Source organism: Pelodiscus sinensis, chromosome 2 (assembly GCF_049634645.1).
Source record: "Pelodiscus sinensis isolate JC-2024 chromosome 2, ASM4963464v1, whole genome shotgun sequence".
Classification (NCBI taxonomy): domain Eukaryota; kingdom Metazoa; phylum Chordata; order Testudines; family Trionychidae; genus Pelodiscus; species Pelodiscus sinensis.
Genome location: NC_134712.1, coordinates 90,268,990 through 90,296,495, shown reverse-complemented (window position 1 = coordinate 90,296,495; position 27,506 = coordinate 90,268,990). Strand labels below are relative to the sequence as shown.

Here is a 27,506-nt window from a genome sequence, read left to right as displayed (position 1 = left end):
ATGTTAAATTAGACCCTGGTTAATTTCACACCAGATTTTTGACTAGTGTAAAATTAGCCAGGGTCTAATTTAACACCAGTCAAAAACCTGTATTTCAAATTAATTGTTAATGTCGAGCCTAAATCAGCTAGACTTCTCTACAGTGACAATTAAATCTGGGAAGCATCCTTTATATAGATTTCAGCTGTCAGTTTTGTCTGAAAGTCAAATGCAAATTGCCTCTGTTTATGCTTTCAGTTATCCAGCTGTCCTGTCTTTGGGACAATATTGTGGAAAATGCTTGCTTGCTAATTTGGAACTAGATGTGACAGAATTTGTATCTTCTTCATTAATATTACCATCTATAGGAAGAGAATAGGTCAACAAAATAGGAGGATATCAGTGGATCAACTAGTTATTGCCATGATTTTTAAAAACTAGCAAGTGGTTTAGACATTGTGTCATATAAATTGGTTCTTTGTGATGACTATTTAGAAACATGAGTTAGAAAAGGTGGGTGAGAAAAAATATTTTATTGAACCAACTTCTTGTCTCCGGTGAAAGAGACAACCTTTAGAAATACGTTAATCCAATATATTCCCCATAAGGAAGCATTTCCTGTGAATATATCAAAATAGTAGATGCAATGGCAAGCTTAATATAGAGAAGTTGGGAGCGATATTTACTGCAATCTTCATTTTCTATTTGAGAATTGATAGTCTTGTTTGACTGTTTGGTTTATCTGAGAATTTTTAAACACACATGTATCATCTTTTTCACTCTGTTAGACAGTTGGCGGGTGATATGGTACAATAGAAAGCATCTCTGGCATATTTGTCATATCTTGAATAGCTCTATGAAAACACTTCTGGATGACTTCATTCTAGGCTTCTGACTTTTCTGTTTAGCTAAACAATAAAAAAGGATTAAACTATACATTGCAACTGAATAAATGTCTCTGGAAACCAAAAAATGTCAAGGCTTTTAGTGTCAAGAAATATTAACATATGTATTGTAAGAGGAGGGAGCCTTTCTAATTTCACTATATCTATTCTCTAGGGGTACATCTACACAGCGGGGCTATTTTGGAATACCAGAAGTATCCTGAAATAGCTACCCCGCATCTTTGAACACACCCCCTATTTCGAGATAGGTCTCAAGATAGCGTATGCAGTGTTTCAGCATTCCTGTAACGTTCCTTCCACAAGAGTTAAGGGATATTTCAAAATAGCACATTATTTTGAAATTTGGTGCTGTGTAGACAAGCCAAATTTCAAAATATGCTATTTCAAAATTCAATCAAAATAAGATACACAATTTGCATACAGCAAATTGCGTATCTTATTTAGAGTTTAGGATATTGTATAGACACCCTACAGAGTTTAGGGTGTTATATTATCTTTAATGTTGTATTATCTATTATCTATTATCTTTAGTGTTGTATAGAGTTTAGGGTGTTATATTATCTTCAATGACAATAAGGTTAAAAAGTTGACATCCAAAGATATTAAAAGTGTATCACATTGGTTTGGATATTTTTCATTAATAATAAGTGACATTTAACACAAGAAATATAATCATAACACATATCCTATGTACACTGTAATCTTCTCTTGAAAAACAAGCTATGGGTGAAATTTGGACATAATTGATAAAACTACCATTGACAATAGTGTAACCCAGATTTAATCCCATATGGACCATATATGGCTATAGCCCCTTTGCACCAATCAGGTGGCATAAATCCACCTTCAGATCCCATAACTATCCTGGCATACTTCCATCCCCCACCATTTCTCAGCATAGGAGGCAGAGGGGCACAGGGAAAGTTTCACAGCAATCTTCCATTGATGTAGGTCCAATAAGGAGCATGAATCAATAGTGCAATAAGGGGTAGGTCTGCTAAATTCATGGCCTGATTTTCAAAAAGGCTGCTCCCTTTTGAAGTCAATGGGAACTTGAGGGAATTTGGGATGCCTAAAAGCCAAGCTATTCAGACTAAGTTAAGGATCTTCCTGTAATTCCAGACACAATTTTTGCCATTTAAATCAAGTGTCTATCTTGAAAACATTTTCCACTCCTCCAGCCCAATGCTCAAACCGAAAATCTGGCCCTAAAAAAAAAATTGTGGGAATTTTGCCACTGACTTTGGACTAGTCTGGATTCCATGTGTAACATCTACTTTGTTTCTAATTTAAATTAATGCTTTTAGTCCAGTACGATTCTTGTTTGTACACACACACACACACACACACACACACACTCATTTCTCCCAGTCTGATAACAATGCCACTGCCAACACATAGCATGACAGTACTCATTCACAGCAACATAGCAGTCTCTGGGAAGTTTACACCATATTGCTCCTCTCTCATACCATTGGCTCTGGAATGACTCTAGGCAGTAGTGCACAGTCCTCATCCTCTTTCAGCCATGGTGAGGCACATCTCTGATGAAGGAAGCCCTCTGCCTCTGACTTGACTGAACTATTACACTCCATGGTAGAATCTTCCAAAAATGAAACAACTCTGTTTCTCTTTCTTTCTTACAGATTTTAGTAACAGCTATAAATTAATTTAAAATCTTTTTTGTTTACATGCAATGCCTGAGGTATCTTTACTTGGTTATGTTGAGTATAAATAACTGATTGTTTTTCTGAGAGTCCTCTCTGTCTTTCCAAGTGCACATTCTTCTTAGCATCATAATAAAACCTGGGCTTTTGATTCCTAGTTCACTATGATTGGCATTGAAAAGTCCCAAACTTCTTTCCTTCCCTGCACCTATTAGATAGGAATTTATCAGTAGGGACAATCACGTTATCCCTTTAGCAAAATTTGTTTTGCTTTCTGAGTGATTGGACCAGTTTGGTCTCCAATAATTACTGTTGCAACCTTGATTTCTTCTTAAAAAGCCTTTCTGGATACCAGCCACTCTGTTACCATTGACCTCCAACTGTCTTGGAACCTATCCGTCTCTCTTCTTCCTCTCTTCATTCAGACTGAATTCTCCTTAGTTACTGTTCTGCGTAGCATACCATAGGAGCTTAGCAATATAGCTATGCTCAGATCCAGATATTCTCCTTTTTTTTCCCCAAGGGATAACTGATGATACAAGTGGTGCATCTTTCTGCATAGGTATTTAAGCCTTTCCCTCTCTGTGCAATGCAAAGCAAGGGTCTAGCAAGATGTCACCCAACCAGTACCTGTCTGTGTCCAGACTCAGGGGTTTTTTCGGGAAAAGTAGCCTTTTCCCGAAAAAACTTCCCCTGCGTCCAGACTCAAGCCGCGTTCTTTCGAAATAATTTTGAAAGAACGCGGCTTTTCTTTCGATGGCGGTACACCTAATTCTACGAGTAAGAACGCCTTCTTTCGAAAGTTCCTCTTTCGAAAGAAGGCGTTCTTCAATGTAAATAGGGCTTCCTCGAAAGAGAGCATCCAGACTCGTTGGGTGCTCTCTTTTGAAAAAGCGGATTGCTCTTTCGAAAGATCCGCCTGTAGTCTAGACGCGATCTTTCGAAAGAGGCTCTTTCGAAAGATGCTTTCGAAAGAGCCTCTTTCGAAAGAAGCCTGCAGTCTAGACATAGCCCCTGTGACTGTAAAAAGAACTATGTTTTCCCCTCTACTTCAGTTAACATGCCCAGGATAGCTATTACACAGTTGTGACAAATAATTCAACAGTATAATATTTCCTCTCAAAAAAATCTCTTTTGTTCTCTGAGGAAGGTGAAACCCCCCTCATGTCTAGCTGCCAAACTACAATGCGGGGAAAGACCTTCCCAGCTCCTGAAAAGGGCGTTGACCAAAAATTCAGAGCACTCTTTTGGGAATCTACCAAAAACTCAATGGAAGGGTAACTTGGGAAAAAAGACAGGTGTGAATGGCAGTTCATTGACAGAAGGAGCAATATAAATTGACAGGAGGAGCAACTTTATATACAATATGATGGGGACTAATTTGGCTACAACAACTGAAGAGAGATCTTGGAGTCATTGTGGATAGTTCTCTGAAAACACCCACTCAATATACAGCAGAAGTCAAAAAGACAAATAGAATGTTAGGAATCATTAAAAAAGGGATAAAGAATAAGACTGAAAATATCTTATTGACTCTATATAAAACCATTGTATGCCCACATCTTCAATATTGTATACAGATGTGGTCTACTCATTTCAAAAAATATATATTGGCATTGGAAAAGGTTCAGAAAAGGGCAACAAAATAAGTAGGGGTTTGGAACGGGTCCCATATGAAGAGAGATTAAAAAGACTTGGACTTTTCAGCTTAGAAAAGAGAAGACATGGGAGGCTATGATAGAGGTCTATAAAATCATGACTGGTGTGTTATTTTCTTATTCCCACAATCTAAGAACTAGGGGTCACCAAATGAAATTAATAGGCATCAGGTTTAAAACAAACAGCTATTAGCCAGGATGGGCAGGAATGGTGTCTCTAGCCTCTGTTTCTCTGGAGGTGGGTGTCAAGAGAGGGATCATGTGACAATTACCTGTTGTGTTCTCTCCCTCTGGGACATCTGGTATTGGCCACTGTTGGCAGACAGGGTGCTGGGCTAGATATGTTCATATAAATCTCCCAAGCTCATACTTATGTTAGGTGCCATCAGGCCAAAGTGTACTCATGAAGCCTATAAATGGGCCAGTCAGGCTCTGAGGCCAGGGACTAAAATCCCACCATCAAACCTCCCTGTTCCTGGGCTCTGTGGTCCAGGAATATTCATGGTCGTGCTGAACCATGGATGTTGCTGGACTAGAGAGTCCCAGTTAAGGGAGGTACAACCTGTATAATGGTTCTAGTCACTGGAAATATTATGCTTAAGCCCCTGATGCAGTAGAGCACCTGACTTTAAGCATGTTAGTATTCCTGTTCACTTTCATGGGACTATTTATATGCTCAAGCACTTTGCATATAAGTAGGTATGTTTATTAGGGTGCTGGTGATATGTACGTTCTCTTAGTATAGGGTTGAGCCAGTAATGTAATCCGTGTAGTCAGTTTCTATTGGACCAGCAGCTGGACACTCCAGTGAGGTGCTCAGAGGACATGGGAGTTGCAGCAAGCCTATTCATAGCCTTCAGAGGGACAGCAAAGCCTGCTTGGCTTGGAGTGGAGTGCTTGTACCACCTGTGGCCAATGGAGTCAGGGAGCTGATACATCACCGGCACACACCAGGCTTCCTCAAGCTAAAGGCTGTTGGTGTGTGGTGTGATGAAGCTCAGATTTTGTTTAATTGGTCATGTGCCTCCAGGAGGATTATGCTTGCATCAGAAGCATAGCAAGGGTCACAGCCTACTGATCCACAGTCATCATAGACTAGGAAAGGGTTTGGTGGGAGAATTATCATAGGCTCTATTGTCCCTTCAGGCTTAGTAGGAACAGTTTAATTTCCTGTCCTAATAGGGGCCTGTCTTTCCTTCTGAGAGGATGCCTCTGCATTGGATTGGGGATGGTTGGGGAAAATCCAAGCCTGCTCTCTACTCTGAGTTCCAGCCCAGTGACCCTAGTGGTAGGAACAATTGGCAGCTTTCTCTTCACTTCCCGAGCCACTGTTGATTCTTAAAGTTTTTTCCTCCTTTTATGTAGGAAACCAAGAACAAATTTCAGAAGTATCTGTGTATGTTCAAGTTCTTGATGTTAATGACCATGCTCCAGAATTCCCCAAACACTATGAGATTTATGTGTGTGAAAATGCAAGATCTGGACAGGTAAGAGGCTGGAAAGTTGTTGTGTAACCATATTGTGTCCCTTTACAGTAAACTTTAACTTAAGGTATTTCTGTTTGCTTTAATCCAAATTAAATGCAAGTTGTATTACAAATTCAAGTTGTATTTTATGTGGATTTCTTGTTTTTTTTTATTGGCGGATGTAGTTTAAAATTAATAGTTGGGAAGATTGAATTTATGGTTCACAAGATGGTGTGTGTTTGAGTGTGGGGGCGTGCATTAGTGTGTCTAATACTCATATATAATAATAGCAATATCCCTGGATAATAATGAACATAATCTTATATAGGTAGAGAAGGAAACTGGTAAAAAAAAAAGAACTCTAATAACATTGGTTCTTATACAGTTTAATGTTACAGAGACAAAGTCCTACTGGGAATGTATTGCAATTATGAATATTATTTTGAGAGGATTATTCATTATTTACTGGAATATAGTTAGATTTAAATCTTTAATTATATACCTCAATCCAAAATGCACAGAAATAAATTGTAGTCTTTCAGTTCCTATTAGCGTATTTTAGATTAACTAAAAATGCAATGATATCATTCTAGTAGAAAATATATTGTACAAACAAATATTTATATGAGCATTTTTTCAGTAGTTCATAATGCATTTTCCCCTCAAATTTACTGCTGGCACATAATGTAGTTGTGCGCTAAAGTGTTCTGACTCAAAGATGGCTTCTTTCTGAGAGTAGGAGAAGAAATTTCTGAATTTCCATATAATTGTGTAGTGCTCTGGAATCTTCTGGGGAGGGGGGAAGGACTGCTGAAGACAATATACATATCTCACCACACCTATTTGAAGTAGGAAAATAACATTTACAATGTTTTACAGATGGGAACACTATAGAACAAAGATCTATTATGTGACTTGTTCAACATGACGAACACTCTCGGAAGGAATAATAAGAAATTGTTACCAAAATGCATAATTATCACAGTCAATGAGTTTGATGTTTTACTTAACTTTAAAAATGAGATTGTTATGGCTAATGTGAAACATTTGATCTTTCTTTACTTTTAGCAGATTGTTTCTCTGTTTTTCTAGACTACCTATATGTGTGTGTGTGTGTGTGTGTGTGTGTGTGTGTGTGTATGTATACTCCTAAAACACTATTATATATTTCCATTTTCGTCAAGAGTCTAGAGTTAAAAATAATATTTTGATGACCACTGAACAGATCAATTTACATTTTAGAATTTATATATGGTGAGTATAACTGCAAGGCGATTCAAGTTGCAAGCTTTGAACTATGATGCTCTTACCTATCTAGGTTCCAATCTACAGTGCACTGAATTCAGTGGAATGCTTTCATACTCTAAGGGCTTGATCCATAGACCATTGAGATAAATGAAATCTTTCCTTTGATTTCGGTGGGCTTTCATCAGTCGGTCATAAAAAATGCCTTTTGGCCATGTTCTGCAATTAACTCTATGGTGCCCTGGGGTTGTCCACACATTGTCAGTTGTAGATTAACACTTTTGGGGCCATCATGATAAGTTGGGGAGCTTGGTGTAACTTCTGTCCTATTGTTGTCTGAAAAAGATGTTGTGAGATATTTTCAGTGAGGTATTCCTACCCATGGAAATTGCTTTCTTCCTTAGCCAAACATTGCTGGAGTTTACTTTCATGGGGCACTAGAAAGATTACCTATATTCTCAGGCCTTTCAGGATGTGGAGAAGTTATTGAGGGGTGAACAGTTCCTTAAGCTGTGGTACTTGGAGGATTATATTGTTGATATCAGTCCAGTTTGTAAGTGAAAATAAAAAGCAAATACATACAAATACATTATTTTGCATGATTCAGTGTCAACAGCATAAATTGGTCATATTTTAAAAAATGAAGTAACTGTTATAAAAATTAATCATAACATAAAAATGCCCTTTTTGCTTATCCAAACTCAAAGGCAGTGGGGTGACACTGTAGCTTATACCTAAGAATAGAGCTAACTCTAAATTACATTTTATTTTCTTTTTGCCAAAAAAACCAACATTATTACAAAGTTCTCAGTCTATTTTTAGCAAATTACATTTGCTCTCAATTTTTCCTTATTAAGTTATATTTCCTTTTGAGGGTTATAGATATCTTTGTTGTAGCCCCTGGAAGTGGTTCAAATAAAAAAATTGCATTTGGGTCTTTGGGAGTATCATTTGAAAAGATAGCTTGACAATAAAAATGAATGTAAAAGAAGATAGATTTTTTTTGCTCTGGGGGTCTAACTCCATCCATCAGGTTTATCGGACATTTTGAATGGATTTTTCATTATCCATTTTATGTTATAGTAGTTCTGCACCTTCCTATAATCCACACATCAGCTGCATAGGAGCCAAGAAGGCAGCTTCCTTTGCACATCGAGAAACCACTTTCACTGCACTACCAGCATTAAATCCATTTCTTTCAAAATAACTTGAGCATGAAAAGTGTTATATAAAATAGAATACTATCCTATTATAGCTATTGCTATCATCAGACCTAATAGTAAACCATGAGTCTGTTGGATTCTCTTTGGAGTCACATTGGATCTCTTTGACCTTACAATTATATATATAAATAATAAGCTCATCCATTTTAAGAACATGTTGCCCACGTTGGGACTTTTTTCTTTGTTGTTTTTAATATAGAATTCAATAGATTTTGTAACTACTGTACCAAAATCTCTAAAATGTCCACTAAACAAAAATGGACCAAATATATCCATGGTGTAAGACCAAAGATGTCATGCCAAAAAAGAATTTGGCCTTCTCGTTGGTCTTTAATGAATTGATTCTAACTCAAAACTGAGGACCACATCAAATGACTTTCTAGGATAGAGTAAATGAGTTGAGCATCCAGAAGGTTTCTAGTTAAATGAAATTTCAGTTAAATTCATTGTGAATCCTAGATTTTCTTTATATCGGGGAAGAAGCAGATTTCAAGCAAAGATAAACTGCTCTGAGTTCTCTTACATTTTGAATTAGTGCTGTTCTCTCTAATGTGTATTTGTTTGGCATGAATTCCTATAATTTGAGGATCACATATGAACTGACTTTGATTTTGTGGTTTCCCTGGTAATTTAAATGTATTAGATCCAAAAGCACAGATTATTTAATCTGCACTTTTGGTTAGAGATCAGGAAAAAAAGCAAGCATTTACACAACTAATTATCATATAATAAAATAGCCAGTAGTTATAACGAAAAAGAAGAAAATTTGTGATATTAGCTCCCTATAAAATACAGTGCTGCACTCACATGCATGCAAGTCCCCCTCAAAAAGAATACCAAGTTATAAATAAAACTGTATGTACATGATTCAGGTTGAAAATCAGCAGTTTTTAAAAACAGACCATTCCTAACAAGCCATGTATTAAAAAAAATGAGATCAGGAACAAGAAAATGATGGGTAGGACAACATTTATTATTTTATCTTGGTGTGTCTATTGATCATGTACAAGTAGCACATGAATAACAATGCTAAGAAAACAGGAAGGAAGAGTAATGGGTATATCTCCATAGAGAATAAAGGAAAATGGAATCAAGTGTAGGCACTTCCTCCTGCTCTAATTAGATCTGCTGATGCATGGGAATCCAGCTTCTGGTGCATATTATGGACCAAGCTGCAATATTGTAATTATGACCACTTAAGCATAAGATTTCCTGATCAGGTAGTTGAGGCTGACCTTGTAGGATGTGTTCATAGAAAAGTTGTCTAAAAGTGGAAATCATGTCAATAAATTTTAACCAGTTAATTGTAAATGAATTTCAAGCAATGAATGTCAAACAATATGATGGATGACAATGGATAACAGGTTGGAAACATTTAGCAAAGTTCTGGTAGGCTCATGGGTCACACAAACTGACAGCTCAATCTACCTCCAACAAATTTGGCAAGAGGAGCTGAACTTTTATGTTAGGAATCAGTGAATTTGGCTTCGTAGACCTTGATTCACAAGCAGTTATTATAAAGCTGTGATGCTGCCTTCACTGGTGAGGTACCAGCCTGTCCCAAGTTCGATGCAAACAAGTCTAGAGAAACTAGAAAAAACAGATCTTTGTTTGTCTTTTGGGATCATTTTTAGTTCACCCTTAGAAAAATCAGAGCTGTCTTTTGCACTCATAATCATTTATAGTCTTATCAGAGTAGTGTTGATTCCTAGTAGAAATGACCCAATAGAAAATAAAAAGTAAGATATTTCCCTGCCTATACATTAAAGCTATGTCTACACTACATGCTTTGCTGGAAGAGACAATGCAAATGAAGCGCAGATTAGCATTTTCTCATGCTTCATTTGCATAATTTCTTCCAATATGTTTTTGTGCAAAAACAAGCAGTATGGATGTTTCCTTTTTGCACAAAAACCCTGGGAGAGGCATACAGATATAGTACGAAAAGGGGTTTTTGCTCAAAAAGGAAACGTCTACACTGCTTGTTTTTGCGCAAAAATTTATCAGAAGAGATTATGGAAATGAAGAGTGAGAAAATGCTAATCTGTGCTTCATTTGCATTGCCTCTTCCAGCAAAGCATGTAGTGTAGATATAGCCTTAGAGTATCCCTTCTATTCAAATGTGAAACTCACAAGATGCATGTATATGCTTAGCATAATCATAAAGAGACAGACTTCTTTTTTCTCTCTTTTTAAAAATAGCACAGTCCTAAACAAGGAAACAAACTGGAAAAACTTAAACAACAATGAATAGTCTAGCAGCACCTTAAAGACTAACAAAACATGTAGATGATATCGTGAACTTTTGTGAGCACAACCTACTTTTTCATCTAGGCTATTTGTTGTTGCTGAAGTCTTTCCAGTTACAGACTAACACGGCTACCCCTCTGAAGGAAACAAACTGTTATTATTCCAAACTGAAAATGAACTTGTCAAAGAAGTTTTGATTAGTGATAACTGACACTGTGTGGAAAACATATACAGATACACACATTAATTTGTATGTTATTTATCTAGCTATCTCTATCTGAATTAATAGTGAAATAACAAACCAAGTCTATTGACGTGAAACTGCAGAAATTTTGAGAATTCCAAGCATGATGGGTTTGTAATGTTTTGTTTCCTGATTAGATGGCTAAGTTACTAATGCAATTGCAAATTGAGAGTATCACAATCAAAAATATAATTAATAACTTGTGTGTTGTTATCAATCTTCAGTGAGTGCCACGTGACCAGACTGTATTGACTCTATGGAGCTCACCACTAGATCAGTATCTTGCTTAGCTACATAGTTATTTAATCATGGAACTGACTGACTGTCATGTGACCAGGTTTGCAATCAAAAGCCAAAACATTAAGGCTCAAAATCAGTCAATTTTTCCTGAAACTCACTTCACTACAGTTCAAAAATCAATGGAAAATGACCATGAAGCCAACATGAACCTAACCAAATTGTAATTTATTTTAGAATTTAGACAAATATTTGTGGAATACACGTGGCCAAACATCTATAGGCAGGGGCGGATATAGGGCAGGGTGAACGGGGCGGCCACCCCGGACCCTGTGCTTCAGAAAGCCCTGCGCATGCGCCGTAGCAGCACGGCGCATGCGCATGGTGTCACTGCACATGCCCCGTGGCAAAGGGGGGGAATTATGCTGCCCGGGGCCCCGCAAAATGGTCATCTGCCCCTGTCTATAGGCATGGGAATTTTTACTCTCAAACAGGCTGAAATAGCCTCATTAGGCTGTTAGGTATATGACAAAATAGCATGAGGAAGCTGGACCACTGTTTCCTCTATTAGTGATGTACATAAACAATGGACTTTATTCACTAGTTCTGTTAATATCTATTAATATCTGTGAGAATTACATTACTTTTTAAAAGATATTCTTGCCTCTATTCTTACAGGCATATTGAGGGAGATATTTTCCCTTCTATGCTTGGGGCTAGTTATCACTGTCCCTCTTTACTTATTTGAATCACCTAGGATGCTCTCTAGTTTTGGAAAAAAAGAGGAAACATCCCATTATTGCTAACAGTTATGCAGAGGACGCCCTTTTTAGATGGGAGGACTCCTATGCATTAGAAACCAAGTAAAATATAAATATATTATTCACAATGGACATGACATTTTCCAAATAATCAAAGATTCAGGTCTGTATTTTTGGTTTGGACCCATATACTTTAAAAATTGTCTGTGAGAATGAAAAAACAAACAGACTTTTGTAGAGATCCAGGAAGATCTTCATTGAATGTTGCCCTCAGTGATGCATAATTCACTGAACAGAAACTAATTATAGTGAGAAATATTTGCTCATTGTATGCAGAAATATTGTTAATTATCGAAAGTTTCAGAGGGGTAGCCAAGTTAGCCTGTAACAGGAAAAACTTATAAAACAACAAATAGTCTAGTAGCACCTTAGAGATTAACAAAACATGTAGATGATATCATGAGCTTTATCAGGCACAATCCACTTCTTCAGTTCTGAAGAAGTGGGTTATGCCCGATATAGCTCATGATTCCACTCTATTATATTAGCTTCAACTTGAAGCTTTATTTACAAAGATGGAAGGTATTATATTCACTGCTAAGACACTAATTTTGACTTTATTCTCTTACAAATGACAATCAGCTTTGACACATTTGTAAATAAGGCCTGTTTTGTTTCCTTGAAAACCAAAACCAGAACTTCCACAATCAATCTATCATAATTTCTAGAATCAACAATTCAACACATGAATGTGTCACCATCTCTCACAGCCACTATAATACATCAGGTGAATGATGATGCTGTGTTTGTGGGCTAGAAGGAAATAGCTTTTGCACTGCAGGCTTGGTTCCTAAGGAGAAAGATATACTTTTCATCTTGGGATAAAGAGGGAAGGGCAAGTACTTGATATATGATTTTTGTTTGAATATGAAAAACTTCATTTATCCTTTGCATTTTGATTCTGGAAGCCATTCACGCCATCCCAAGCCACCTTTACCTATCTTCCACAAATCAACACAAAATCAAATATCATAGTGACATGACACTAAAAATACACTAGAAAACCAATAACCCCAACATGATTGCAATTATATATTTATTTGCTGCAGAATTTGTAGTATCAACAATTCATTATAATATCTGACAAGTATTGTGTTAAAAGAAAGTAAACCATGTTTATTCTTAAAAAGTCATGTTTGTCAATGTTTGTTTCCAGCTAATCCAGACCATCAGTGCAGTGGATAAAGATGATTCAATAGAAGGCCATCATTTTTACTTCTCTCTGGCTCAGGAGGCCACAAACAACTCAAATTTTACTGTCAGAGATAATCAAGGTAGTGTCATTCATGTAGCTTTTTAAAAATTCCTTCATGAAAGATTCATGCTTTAATAGTGCTCGCATCACCATTTTTATATAATCATCCACCCAAACAGAAATGTTCGGCATAAAGTTTGAAATAGAGCAAAAAAGTGTTATCATGAGCAAACTTTAATAATAATGCAATAACCTCATGCAGAAGAATTATTTTAGAATTTAAACATCCATAATCAACACAAGATAGTATTACAGAAAAGAGCAGAATACTTAGCACAATATCAAGAAAAAATAGATTTGTATTACTTTATAGTTAAATATAGCAAATGTTGAGGGACATTAATCTTAATTTGTCACATGGTGGTAAGGAAAGAAGAGTGTTTTGAAAATAGAATAGAGAAATACCATTAACTGGAGGTCACTCAGACTTAATCAAAGGTAGAATTATAAACAGAAGCACAATTCACAATTATATAACTGCATCCTGTTATAGTTAAATCTGTATGCATTGATTACTAATGACCTCATATGAAAGACGTCTCCAATGTTGCACTATTCTGGTATTGATCCAGATGCTTCAAATGAATAATCTAAGGGGTTACCAATCAAAACTAATTTGAAGGGAAAACATAAGTTTAACAGCTGGTGATATTACAGGAAAGGTGGCCAGTTCAAGTCAGTCTTCTGAGTCTTAGAAAAAGAGGTGTTTCAAACTCAACTAAAATACACATTGCATATATTGACATTGCTAATGATTTCAATGGTCTAGCAAGATGAATAAATCCATTGGACTAACTTTTGGAATGTTCACTCTATAGTAAAGAGGAAAGTAGTCTTCTTAATGTCTCTAAAAGGAAAGTCAATGTTTTAATACATACTTAAACTCTGGGTTTTCATCTGCCCTTTTACCCATGGCCTGCAGGTGGAATGTTATGGGCCCTTCCTGGGCAAGGGTCAAATTATGGATGACAAAGAATCCTGTCAGCTTTTATGCACCCTGCTAAAGGTCCAGGGACAGCTCCCCCCTGGAGAATAGGCACAGCTTCATCTGGGCACATCTACATAACGCAGAAGATCGACATTCCAGAGTTCAATCATCTGGTGTTTGATTTAGCGGATTGGTCATGGACCCATACACTGAACACTGAGGGCAGCTCCTGTCAGCATCTGATACTCCTCCTTCTGTGAGGAGTAACGGAAGCTGACGGGGGTGAGTGCTCCTGTCGGCCTCCCACTGCGCGGATGGTGCAGAAAGGTGATTTAAGATATGTTGACTCCAGCTATGTAATTAACATAGCTGGAGTTTCATATCCTATTTCAACCTTTTGCTATAGTGTGGATAGGGTCTCTGTGTGCCACTGAGGGCTGAAAATTGCTCAAATATGGAGGAAAGAGCTAAAGGTAAGTTTATCGCACTATCCCACAAATGAAGCTGGATACACTGGACCAGTTAAACCTAAGGGTGTGTCTAAACTACATGCCTCCGTCGATGGAGGCATGTAGATTAGACAGATCGGCAGAGGGAAATGAAGCCACGATTAAAATAATCGCGGCTTCATTTAAATTTAAATGGCTGCCCCGCTCTGCCAATCAGCTGTTTGTCGGCAGATCAGGCCAGTCTGGATGCGCCGTGTCGACAAAGAAGCCTTTCTTGATCGGCACAGGTATGCCTCGTGAAACCAGGTTTACCTGTGCCGATCAAGAAAGGCTTCTTTGTAGACACGGCGCGTTCAGACTGCCCCGATCTGCCGACAAACAGCTGATCGGCAGAGTGGGGCAGCCATTTAAATTTAAATGAAGCCACGATTATTTTAATCGCGGCTTCATTTCCCTCTGCCGATCTGTCTAATCTACATGCCTCCGTTGACGGAGGCATGTAGTTTAGACGTACCCCAAGTGTCCCCATGAGACAGCTCTGGCCCACCCCTTGCTAAGATATACAGATAAATAATACATTATGGGCCTGATTTAGATGTGTTTAGTTTTAATAGAATGTTTAGCTACAGCTTAGTTCAACATATTGTTAAGGTGACCATATTTCCCTATGCTGAATATGGAGCTAATTTGTATAGTTCTGTGTAACAAACTTTTTTTTTAAAATTTATCAAAGCTGAAATGTCTCATCCCAGTTGGGACATCTTGCATGTGACCTGGTTATGTTGATTTATAATTCATTTAAATCAGTAAAATCCTCCCCCTCACTTCAGTTTCCTCTCCAATGACATACATTCTTTCAGAGTGTCACTGATGGCAAATAATGATAAGTTATTAGCTAGCTTTGGGATCTTTTTTTTTGTTACCATGACAAATATCTGATTAACATACTTCATCTTCTAGATAACACGGCTGGAATTCTTACAGCAAAAAACAGCTTCAGTCGACAAGAGCAGTTTGCTTTCTACCTACCAGTCCTAATTGTGGACAATGGAACCCCTTCTCTTACCAGCACAAACACCCTAACTGTCAGCGTCTGTGATTGTGATACTGAAGCTAGTATCCAGTCTTGTCGATTTGGAGCTTTTATGTTCACCATGGGTCTCAGCATAGAAGCATTAGTTGCGGTTTTGGCCTGCATACTACTAATATTCGGTAAGAAAAAATAAGTGAGATGGCTTTAGAATGTTTATATCTGTCTCACTGTCCTCTTCTGCTATATATTGTATTTGATCATTTGAACAGAACTTCCCTGAATTGGCTGAGCTTATTAAGCTGTTGTATTTATTGTGTTTCACTGATTACAAATTAAATCTGTTTGGTTTAGAAGTAAAAAATATGTCTTTGTAACTGCCAGTCCTGAAAATCTGGCCAAAGTCTTGCTATGTTCCTTTATGCACATCTATCTTCAGCCATCATAAAAATTTGGAAGACTAAAACCTTGTCTTAGCATGCATAAAACTTAATGCAGAAGTTAGCCTCACAATTGGAATTTAGCTGACAGTTCCACTGATGATGCATGAGAAGGAATAGAATCCAATTCACTCCACCATAATTATGTGGTTCTGTAGAGCTAAGATAATTTTTTATGTTTCTTTTTATTTTTCTTTGGTCATAAAGAAGGCAGATATGACTCTGACTACACAAGTGACAAGGAGTCCTGTAGCACCTTATAGATTAACAGATGTTTTGGAGTATAAGCTTTCATGGGCAAAGACCCACGTCTGTTAATCTATAAGGGTATGTCTACACTGCCACCCTAGTTCGAACTAGGGTGGCTAATGTAGGCATTTAAATATCCCGGGCTTCATTTGCATGTTCCTGGGCGGGCACCATTTTTAAATGCCCGTGGTTCGAACTACCTGCCTGCGGCTACATGTGGCACAGACTAGGTTGTTTGAATTAAAGCTCCTAATTTGAACTACCGTTATTCCTCCTGCAAGGAGGTTTAACAGTAGTTCGAATTAGGAGCTTTAATTCGAACTACCTAGTCCGTGCCACGTGTGGGCATGGGCAGGTAGTTCGAACTACAGGCATTTAAAAATGGCGCCTGCCCGGGAACATGCAAATGAAGCCCGGGATATTTAAATCCCAGGCTTCATTTGCAAGTTCAAATGCCTACATTAGCCACCCTAGTTTGAACTAGGGTGGCAGTGTAGGCATACCCTAAGGTGCTACAGGACTCCTTGTCGCTTTTGCAGATCCAGACTAACACAGCTACCCCTCTGATATCTGAATACACAGTTCATCCATTGCATGATAAAGTGATATTTTCACATAGCTATTTCCTCAAATATAGCCACTCTTACACCACCCTTCTTCCCCCCTCAGCTGATACAAATTTAGGAAGCAGAATGGTGAGAAGGGAAGAACAGGAAAGAGTTTCCTCCATTTAGACCAGTGGTGAAAGTAACTTAACATTTCTTACAGGTACTTTCCTATTGTGACCTGGGTCCCTGCCAGCTCTTTCAATAGCTCCCTGCTGGCTTTTGTTGCAGATCAGCCAGCTCTTGACAGAGCTACGCACCTGGGTGCACCTGCTTACTTTCAACTCTGATTTAGACAGATTCTACTGGTCTGAGGTATATTCCCTATAATTATAGGGAATATAGAGTCTGAGTCAACCTCATAGGCCTGAACAGGGATGAAGATTCAAGCAAGAAGCTTCCCCTTTGGCACTGATGTGAAAGGTCTGCTCACAGCATTGGGCTATGCAGCCCTTTCACTCTCCGCGCAGAAACTGTTTGTTTTCCTCACTACTCTAAACAAATTGCTCCATTTCTATAAGTCTCTCTGTAGCTGTTTCCTCACCAAAAATACTACATCTTACAGCCATACCTCCATACAGTTACTGCTCTATAAATCCACATGCTTCAACACTAGAATGTTTTGCCACCCTTAAAAATTCTAAACACGTAAAAAAATCTCTGGTTCTTTTCTTTTTTCTTGTCAGTGGTTTTCTTGGCAATTCTGGCTTTAAGGGAGAAGAGGAAAAAGTCTCTATTCCCTGACAAGGCTGAAGAGTTCAGAGAGAACATCGTCAGGTATGATGATGAAGGAGGAGGAGAGGAGGACACAGAGGCTTTTGATATTTCAGCGCTCAGGACTCGTACTGTCATGAGAGAGCACAAGCCTAGAAGAAACATCACAACACAAATCCAAAGCCTTTACCGACAATCTCTGCAAGTTGGTCCTGACAGTGCCGTGTTCAGGGAATTCATTTTAGAAAAGCTTAAAGAAGCTAATACAGACCCTACTGCTCTGCCATATGATTCCCTTCAGACATATGCATTTGAGGGGACTGGCTCATTGGCTGGATCCCTCAGCTCTTTAGGATCAAGTCTGTCAGATATGGATGAGAATTATGATTACCTTGCTGAGTGGGGGCCTGAATGTAATCCTCTGGATAGCACCTATAACCCAATTAAGAGTGCAGTGGGTTAGCAGCAACTAGAGGCCATATCTTCAAAAGTAGTCATCAGCAAAAATCAAGTCTGGATTTCAAAATGAGACCTATGTAAGCATGAAAATAAGTGGCTAGTTTTTCAAGAAGAGCAATTCAAAAGAATTGTGGGCGCTAAGAACTTTTTGAAAATCTGTCCACATGCATCACTCTGAAAGGGGCTGAGGCCTCAGTACTTTTATAAGTCAGCTGTTATTCAGGTACCTGAAAACAGGTTGTGCTCCTTTGATAATCTAGTTCCAATGATGGGTGCTTAAAATGGGTCACATAGGTACTGGGGGAAAAACCAAAAAAGCCTATGATTTCTGGAAATATTGACCTAGCTAGGATAAGCTTTAAAACTATTTACAAAGTTAAGGCAGACTTGTTTTGTTGTTTATATGAATTAACAAGTTAAAGCTCATGTATTTGTAGTATGTTTTGTAATATAAATACTATTGTGTAAAAATGTAGACAGCAGACATATTTTTAAAGGATTATCATAAACTTGCAAATTCTTTTATTTATTTTTAGGGTGATAAAACTAAATCAAATACCATTTCTATCAGTATAAAAATAATGGCCTGTTACGGTCAACATTTATTCACTATTAAATTTGAATTGTTATTGAATTGTTGGGAAGTGTGTTAAATTCCCATTTAATTCACCAGTTAATGCATTAAAATTTTTTTTAAAAGGCAAAAAGTAGTAGGTTCCAGTTTGAATCAATACTCAATTTAAATATAGTAGTATTAACCATGTTGCATTTTATTATGCATAGTGTCAAATACAATTCATTGGGCATTTTCCCTTTTTATTAAGAGCTTAAAGGACGACAGATTTCCCAGCACAGATTTTTTTTTATTATGGAATATAAAATTAGCTATAGTACTCAGTTTTATTGTAATAGTATTAAAGATCTTTAAAATGCTAAGCTGGTGGATATAAAAATTTATGTATAACATTAGATAATAAGATAGTAAAACACTTTAATTTTAATCCATTTCTTCAGAAAATGATCTGACATCATTCAGAAGGAATCGAGTCAAACTTCAAAATTCATTACCCTGAGTATTTTATACGCAGTCTATAGTGAGCATAAAATTGTCTCAGAATTGTTCCCTTTCACTTATCTGTATGGAGGATCAACAGAAATTTAGTGTTCTAAAAGCCATTGAATATATTCAAATGGTAGCTAAGAGAGCCAGGGTCTGCATTGTATTTATTCACCATTTCTCCATTAGCTGTTTATTTTACAGCATCTGCAACATGTAATCAATTGATATGTTTCAACATCTGAAAGCTGGCATCAGTATAAGAAAAACAGAACAATTATCTTTTTTATTTACACTCTCAGGTAAGCTCCACTGCATTACAGAAAGCTAGGCAAAGTTTATATAAGAAATGAAAATGCATAAAGCATAGCAAACATCACAGAGCTTGTTCAATTACTTGTTTATTAAAGAAAAACAAGGGATGTACGCTAAGCAGAAAGATGTAAGCACAGAGACACTTTAAATGCCTGCAAGTTAAAAACAAAACACAAGAGAAAGGAAGGAATTAGGAGAACATTCCAAAAGGGGTGTCCATGGAAGAAAAATTATGGATGCTATGTGTTCTTGGAACAATAATGTCAAGAATGTGGTTAGCAGCTGATGAACTAGCACATGTATAATGGGGAGAAAGGTTATGGGGCTGTTTTGTTTTTTGGGGGGAGAAAAACTATAAGGTTCCTCTATAGAAGAGTTGCCCCCAGAGCAAGTTTACAAATTGCATGTCAATGAAGCATGGCAGTGATGTATTTTGATGTATCTAATGCTTGTATTTAATGGCATTCAAACAGACGTGACAAAATGGTTTCTAGTTGACATATTATTGTGCATATTAATCATTACTCCGTGGAAAAAGAATAGGGAATGAGACAGCAAATGAAATGAGCATGTAAAGTTTGTTCTGTGGAGGGAGATTCTGAATGGATATATGGACCCCATACAGGTAAGGAAAGCATCAGAATCTCTATGTCTGGACGGCTAACTCTACCCCCTGGTCCTGCCAATCATGTATGGGAGGAAAGATACCTTTGAAAAAGAAGAAACTGAAATCAGCTCTAGGGTAGAGATCACCTTAGCAGGAACAGCTCTATGGGAAACTTCCATTCGGAAGATCTCCACTGCAAATTCTCAGGGCAAGTGTGACAGCAGGAACCTGATTCAGGAGCCCAGTGGGGGAGAGGGAGAGGGAGAGGGAGAAGGGCTCCTTGAAAAACATTGCACAGATGCTGTACTTTTGGACCTTTTCCCATTTGAGGGGCCCCAGGAAAAGTTATTTTGGGGTAGGCTAGGTCATTTAACTTTACTTACAATTCCACATCAGCAGGCACTTAAGTAGGCCCACAAAGGGCAATGTCTCCTTGCAAGATGTAAGAAATTGGGCTCTGTGCATGAGTCATCCAATGTAGATAACTAAGCATGACCAGAGTCTTCCACCATCCAGGAGAAAAACCTAAGGGGACTTTTGTACAGGAAGCACATATTTAGATCCAGATTCTGAAATTCTAAGAGATATCATACTCTACACCTGGTCCCATTGACATTAATTGACCCAAACATGGAATGAAATAGCAATCATTATGAAGAAGAATGTCAGCCTTTCCGACCCAACATGGATTGTGAGAAAACAATTGCTGTTCAGTTGTTCAGACAAGGAACTAGGAAACAATCCGTGATTGTGTGGATATTGCCTTAGATCCTCCTTGAAGTTGTGCTCCATATATAATTCAGTTTGTGTATTCATATAATAATTAGAACATCATTTAAACATGTCCTGTTGGTTCTTGTGTTACATATATCTCCTTACAGTATCTGATCCATCTAAAAGCATAGGAAAATACTACTGTTATCAGCTAAGGAATTAAGCTACTCGTTTAGCTCCAGTGATAGAAGACCATGCTTCTAATAGTGAGGGTCCTGCAGTTTAATCCCATGACAAGAATGGATCATTGTAAGCTGGCACTGGAGAGGCTTTGAACATGATTTCTGATAATCAGGCCAAATGTCAACCATGTGGATGAATGCTTAAATATTATTTAAAAAAATCAGCAAATCACTGTTCTGATGAAATGTAACAATTCCTGTGTTCCTATATTGACATGATCAAACATTATAGGAGCAAACCATGTTTAGTTTAGTCAAGCAAAGACTAAGGCCTTGTCTCCACTTGTCACACCAAAGATTGATCTCTTGGCCTTTGATTTAGCAGATCCAGTAAAGATTCGCTAAATTGAATGTGGATGCCGCCCCTGGATGCCTTGATCCGCAAGGAATAAGGGAAGCCAACAGTAGTGTTTGCTCCCATCCACCTCTCACTGTGATGACCGCACCAAGATAGTCTTAATATATGTTAACTGCAGCTACATTATTTAGCTGGAGTTGCATACCTTAAGCAGACTTTCCAGGTCTAGTATAGATCTGGCCTAAAGAAGGATACAATTAGAAGTCTACAAATATAAGAATGGAAAGACCAAGAAGAAACAGGAATTATTTAAATAGATGAAAAGGATATAACATAAGGAATATAGGGATGACACTAATAAAGGGAAAGTGTAGGCTGCATACTAGGAAATAATTCCTGATTGTAAGATCTCTTACACTGTGGAATGTTACATTCACATCATACCCAAAGAGAAGTTAGATTAAAAACATAAATACTCTTGATAGAGTTGCAATTTAAGATTATTTCTTATCATTCACAACAATCACATATGAAAATACAAACTCCGAGACAGTCAGAGTAGGCTGCCCCCTATAACAGAGATGGACCATTTTCCAGATTGTGCCTTTCCATAATCAGTTTGTCTGTATGCTTTTTCATAAAGCCACCTTCCCCCATCCTCTACCATAAGCAGGAAATCACCCTCACTCTTAAAGCAATAGCCCCAGAGAGGTGGGTGGCAGCAAGGCTGGCAGCCCAGCTGGGGCCAGGAGCTTGGCCAGGGCTGGAAGTGGAGCTGGTCCAAGGGACCAGTGGCCAGGGCTAGGGGAGGGTGGCCAGAGGCTCAGCAGCTGGGGCTTTAAGTGGTGCAGGGCAGTTCCACTGGCCTGACAATCTCTGACATTCTGGACTGGTCAGGCTCCAAACGTGCTGATCCAGGGAGATCCAACCTGTAGTTATTGCATCTGCAACCTACTCCCAGGGCCTTCTGCATGGTGGTTAACTTGGAGACTCACTACAGCAAAGAGGACTGTAGAAAGCCCTATGTAACTAGTCCTTACAGAGTGCTACCATGGAGGATTCATGGTGAAAAGGGCCTTCTTTGAGTCCCATCACGCTGTGGTCCAAATTCTCTTTTAACTCTCAGATACTCTGATCTTGTAATGAAAAACACTTTAAAGCCAATTCTGCTTTCCCACTGTTGTGTGGACTGGAGAAGGAGGTAAGGAACTCATGCCATCCCCAGTTCCTATGTACTTCTCTTGAACAATAGCAAAGATGTTTTTATTTAAGGAAAAATGGCATGGATTGTTGATGTGTGACTACAGAATTGGCCAGGCATTCTCCACTACCTCAGAAGGGTACATGTGACAATGCTATAGTTCCACTGACATTTCATGGACTGAAAAGGAAGATGGGTTTTTTTTCCCCCCTTAGAGCCACTCATGTGCAAATCCTTCAGGCTCTGAACATAAAAAGAGGATTGTCTTTATTTAACAAAGTTTAAAAATTCTTATTGGAGAGGAGCTATCCAATCATGCTTTTATTGTTTTTCATTTTAAGTCTATTTTCACGGCTAGTGTTTAAATAATATTTTTGGAGAACAACCAGAAAATTGCAACAAACTCAAATTCTATGTTTAATTTAGCAGCTAAAATTCACTTCACAAACATCTCTCTTTACCATGCTTAGTGAATGCTCCTGATCTGAATATTGCTTTGTTGTGTTACTGTAGTGCTTAGAAACCCCCTAAAGATCAGTTGGCCATTGTGTAATGCACTATGAAAATATATAGTAAGGGAGTAGTCCTGAATACACGAGATATGGAAAGGAAGGGAGGGGAAACATTCACAGAAAGATTAAATGACTTGCTCAAAGTCATACAGCAGGTCAGTAACTGGGCTGGAAATACAACCTATGTTTCCTAGTCTACTGGCTATATCACTAAAACACATATTTTGTTTTTAATTCATTATTGGAACATTTCAGTCAATTTTTGTAGCTCTAGGCATACTTTCTGCATGCCTCAAGGGAGTACAGCCATTAAACTAAAAATGCTGGGTTCATCTGAGCTGAGTAGGTCTCCTCTCTGTTTCTGTAGGTCACATTGAACATTTTTCTTCATGTGATCACTATGAATCAGGTCAAAGTAATGCAAGTGCTTGGTTTTGTTTATGATGCTTTTTCCCCACAGGAACTAGGTCATGAGGGCATATAAGTGGCTTTTTTGAAATACAAACAACTGCAAGTAAAGGGCACAGTATAGGAGCAAGGCTGTATGTTAGAAATAAAGAGCACCACAAACATCTTACGCTGGAGGATGCTATTTTTAGTCTTGAATAACTGTGTAGTCTTAACTTAATTAACTGTTTTATTAGAATTGTTTTGGGTTCTGTGTTGCAGAAGGTATCACAGAAGCAGTATGGGTAAAGTCTCAAAGTAGATCTGGTGATAAATTCTAATTTTCCATTCCTATATGTGGCTAGGTGGAATCTAACAGTTTGTGGGGGAGAGGTGGGATGAAATGAGACAAAAAGAAGCGAGTGGAGCAGTACCCATTTTGTGGCATTCTTTTCCAGTAACCAGGAAAACTACAAGAGGAAATTCAAAGGGAAATTAGTGGTTTTCCACTCCACTTTAATTCCCTTCTGCAGCTTCTAGAAGACCTTGGAAAACTGTCATTTGCAATGGATGGAACAGGTAGCATGACTCATGTATAGGCTGTGGCAGCATGAGGAAAGGACTCCAAATAAACAACACAGGTCTGGTCTACACTAGACCAGGAAGGTCATCTTAAGATATGCAACTCCAGCTATGTAAAATGTGCAGCTGGAGTTGGCTTACTTTAAGCTGAGCTTGGGCAGCATCCATACTGTAGGAGACCAATGGGAACAAACACTCCCTCGGCTTCCCTTACCTCCTTGGTAAAGGAGGAGTATTGGTTGCCGGTGGGAGCTGCCCTCAGTGTTAGATGTACAGGTCTATACTAGACCTGCTAAATCAAATGCCATAAGATCAACCTCCAGCATGTCAATCTTCCAATAAGTATAGAAATGCCCATAGAGATTAGCGCTCCCTACAGATGCCCCAATAGCCAAAGGAGTTAGATCTTCAGTTTGAAGTCATACAACAATCAGGGTTTCAAGGTTAAACTGATCGATCTTTCACTATAACTTTAATTTAAAACCCCTCTCACCCTCACATTGAATATTCTCCATTTGCACCTATCTGCTATTTGTGAGTATCCACCAAATAGATGAGGTGAATAATTTTCAGACTACTGATTTTTCGCAAGCTGTTGATTTCAACTGTTTGTTTTTCAATATTGGAATAGCTGCTCCCCAATAACAGGACAAACTTTATCAGGAGAGTGACAAAATTTTCAGGGTATGCAAATGTGTGCAGGGACACTCATGGCTATCATGGCTATTCACACATTAATTAGACATGTAACTCACAAATACAGAGATTAATTTGTTTAGAGTTTTTGGTAGTGTTTTTTGTTATTCATAAATGGTATATCAGAATACAAGTCATTACGGAGACATTAATGGGTCAAACAGCTAATGCAAAATGAGAATCATCTGACATTATCACCCATAATTTGTAGGTTAAATGGGTCCTTACAAACATTATTGAAATGTTGCATTAGGCCAGGTACAAGAACAGGGAATACTATTTCTTGATACCGATTAGCCCAACCAACTTATGCCAGGTCTCTGATTTTCTCTTTGCAGTGTGGAGGGCATGAATTGACCACCCCTGAGATTCACTCATTAGTATTACAGTTTTAGCCTCTTTTTCTAGAGATTACCCAGAACAGTTTCAGCTTTTTTAGTTATACTTACTTTATTGATCTACTGGGCTGAACAATTTTACCAGGTGTGCAGGATGTTGGTCACATCATTTCCACTTATGCTGTTAAGGAAGAAAATCTTTTTTTTTTTTTTTCCAAACAGTAAGTACCCACTAAGTGTGACCAATAAGAAAATAAACTCAAGCTATGTGAGACTTCAGGTAGGTATTTTACGACTACAGCACACACTGTTGAACACACTCAAAGCTGGATCTGCCTGGCTGATCAACTGCTTAAAGTCTAATGAATAAATAACACGGAACTTCATTTTTCCCTTTGCAAGGCTGTTCATGTCTATACAGACAAATATAAGATGCTGTTCGTATCTATATAGACAAATATAAAATGAGCTATTGTTCTAAATGGAGGATACAATTATCATTCAGACACATTATCAGATTCTTGAATTCTATTAGGATAATCTGTTCAGAACAATTGGTTAATTAAGAAAAACAAAAGTCTAATGACAGAGTTCACTGTACAAAAAAAAAACCCTACTGACATTAAATAGCAAACAAAAATAATCTAGCCACCTTATGTAATAAAAGCATAACTATTTCCCAGTCAGATACTGTGGTGATGACGGGTATTTGTGTAGTTAGATATAAACATATATATATATATATATATATATAGAGAGAGAGAGAGAGAGAGAGAGAGAGAGAGAGAGAGAGAACAGTAGACAGGTCAAATAATGGAATCTATAGATACAACATGGAAAATAAAACCTTTGACCTGGTGCAAAAAAGATAATGAAGCACATATGATGTGGTGCACTAAGTAAACTACTTTGTAATTCACTGAACCATGTGTTGAAAGTAACTTTTTTCTCAGAACAACTTCACTAAAAATGCAGGCTCATTCTACATGGAGCTGCAGCTTTCACCTTTTCCATGCATAGAATGAATTAGGAGCTGTCACTCTACTTGGCTGTGTCTAGACTGGCCAGTTTTTCCGGAAAATCGGCCGCTTTTCCAGAAAAACTTGCCAGCTGTCTACACTGACCCCTTGAATTTCCGCAAAAGCACTGCCGATCTCATGTAAGACTGTTAGTGTTCTTGCGGAAATACTATGCTGCTCCCGTTCGGGCAAAAATCCTTTTGCGCAAAAGTTTTGCGCAAAAGGGCCAGTGTAGACAGCTCAGATTTGTTTTCCTCAAAAAAGCCCCGATTGCGAAAATGGCGATCAGGGCTTTTTTGCGAAAAAGCGTCCGTACCAATCTAGATGCTCTGTTCCGAAAATGCTTTTAACGGAAAACTTTTCCATTAAAAGCATTTTCAGAAAATCATGCCAGTCTAGACGTAGCCCTTGAGTATTCATAGATTTTGCTGTAACTGAATTCACTTTGAATTCTCCTCTTTATCCAAAATTAAGGAATGATTATGTGTTATTAGCACCAGACTTCTAGATGTGTGCTCTTTATAGCCTTGTATTTGTAAATCCTGAAGTTGGAGTGTGGACTATTTGTACTTTAGCCTAGTGAATGAAATTTCACTTATTCCTCAACTCAAACTTCTTCCTTTAAATAAGTACAAATAGGCTACGTCTACACTGGCACCCTTTTCCGGAAATGCTTAAAATGGAACAGTTTTCCGTTATAAGTATTTCTGGAAAAAGCACGTTTAAATTGGCAGAATGCTTTTCCAGAAAGCACTTTTTCCAGAAAAGCGTCCGTGGCCAATCTAGATGAGCTTTTCCGCAAAAAAGCCCCGATCGTCATTTTCGGGATCGGGGCTTTTTTGCAGAAAACACTACTGTGCTGGCTACACTGGCCCTTTTCCAGAACAGTTTTCTGGAAAAGGACTTTTGCCCAAACAGGAGCAGCATAGTTTTTCCGGAAAAGCACTGATGATTTTACAGTAGATCGTCAGTGCTTTTCCAGAAATTCAAGGGGCCACTGTAGACAGCTGGCAAGTTATTCTGGAAAAGCGGCTGATTTTCCAGAATAAGTAGCCAGTGTAGAGACAGCCAAAAAGTATAGAAGATGTTTGACTTAATGCTTAGTCCTTACTGTAAATTGCATTTTAAAAGTTCTGTATACTTTAATTAACATTTATCATCTCTCCCCAAAATGTATCCTTAGAATTTTACAGAGGTAGAAATTAAAGGATAGAAACCAAATTATTTCACTTGTGCAACAAAGATATAGAAATAGTAGGACTAGAACTCAGAAATTCTCAGCAGCCTTGCCTGTTCTGTAAGTATTCCCTGCTCTACAGGCAAAGGTTAGAACTTCAGAGAGAGCCCGAAAAAGAGCCTCTAGATAAATACTATTTCATTACATGCAGACAATCAGACCAGAAAATCATAATGGTTCTTTCTGGCTGTAAGACTCTATGAATACTGGAAGAAATTATATGAGAGAAAAAAAAAAACAGTAGAAGACAGATATTACTACCCAAGTTAAAGGAATTGCACCCCTGCAATAAAAAGTAAACTTAGATACCATGGATCGGTGTGTCAAGTCCCCTCAAACAGGAAAAATGTTTTGGTAACTTAACTGGCAATAAATCTCTAATCGCTGGAACTCAGTGTTCTGATATATTAATTACATCTAAAATCATTCTAGCTAAGGGGAAGGAAAGGCATATGCTATTAACTAACAGAATCCATC

General features: G+C 37.9%; 1 protein-coding gene across 3 annotated transcripts in view; it reads left to right on the top strand.

The window, feature by feature from the left end:
* Positions 1-25,506, top strand: part of CDH19 (cadherin 19) — a 168,098-nt gene extending 142,592 nt beyond the window's left edge. For all 3 annotated transcript variants that reach the window (XM_075921031.1, XM_075921029.1, XM_075921030.1), the window contains 4 exons: positions 5,575-5,696; positions 12,852-12,969; positions 15,288-15,539; positions 17,338-25,506. In XM_075921031.1, coding sequence (XP_075777146.1) covers positions 5,575-5,696; positions 12,852-12,969; positions 15,288-15,539; positions 17,338-17,828 — 983 coding nt within the window. In that variant the 3' untranslated portion in view covers positions 17,829-25,506. The remainder of the gene's footprint in view (positions 1-5,574; positions 5,697-12,851; positions 12,970-15,287; positions 15,540-17,337) is intronic.
* The last annotated feature ends 2,000 nt before the right edge of the window (positions 25,507-27,506 follow it).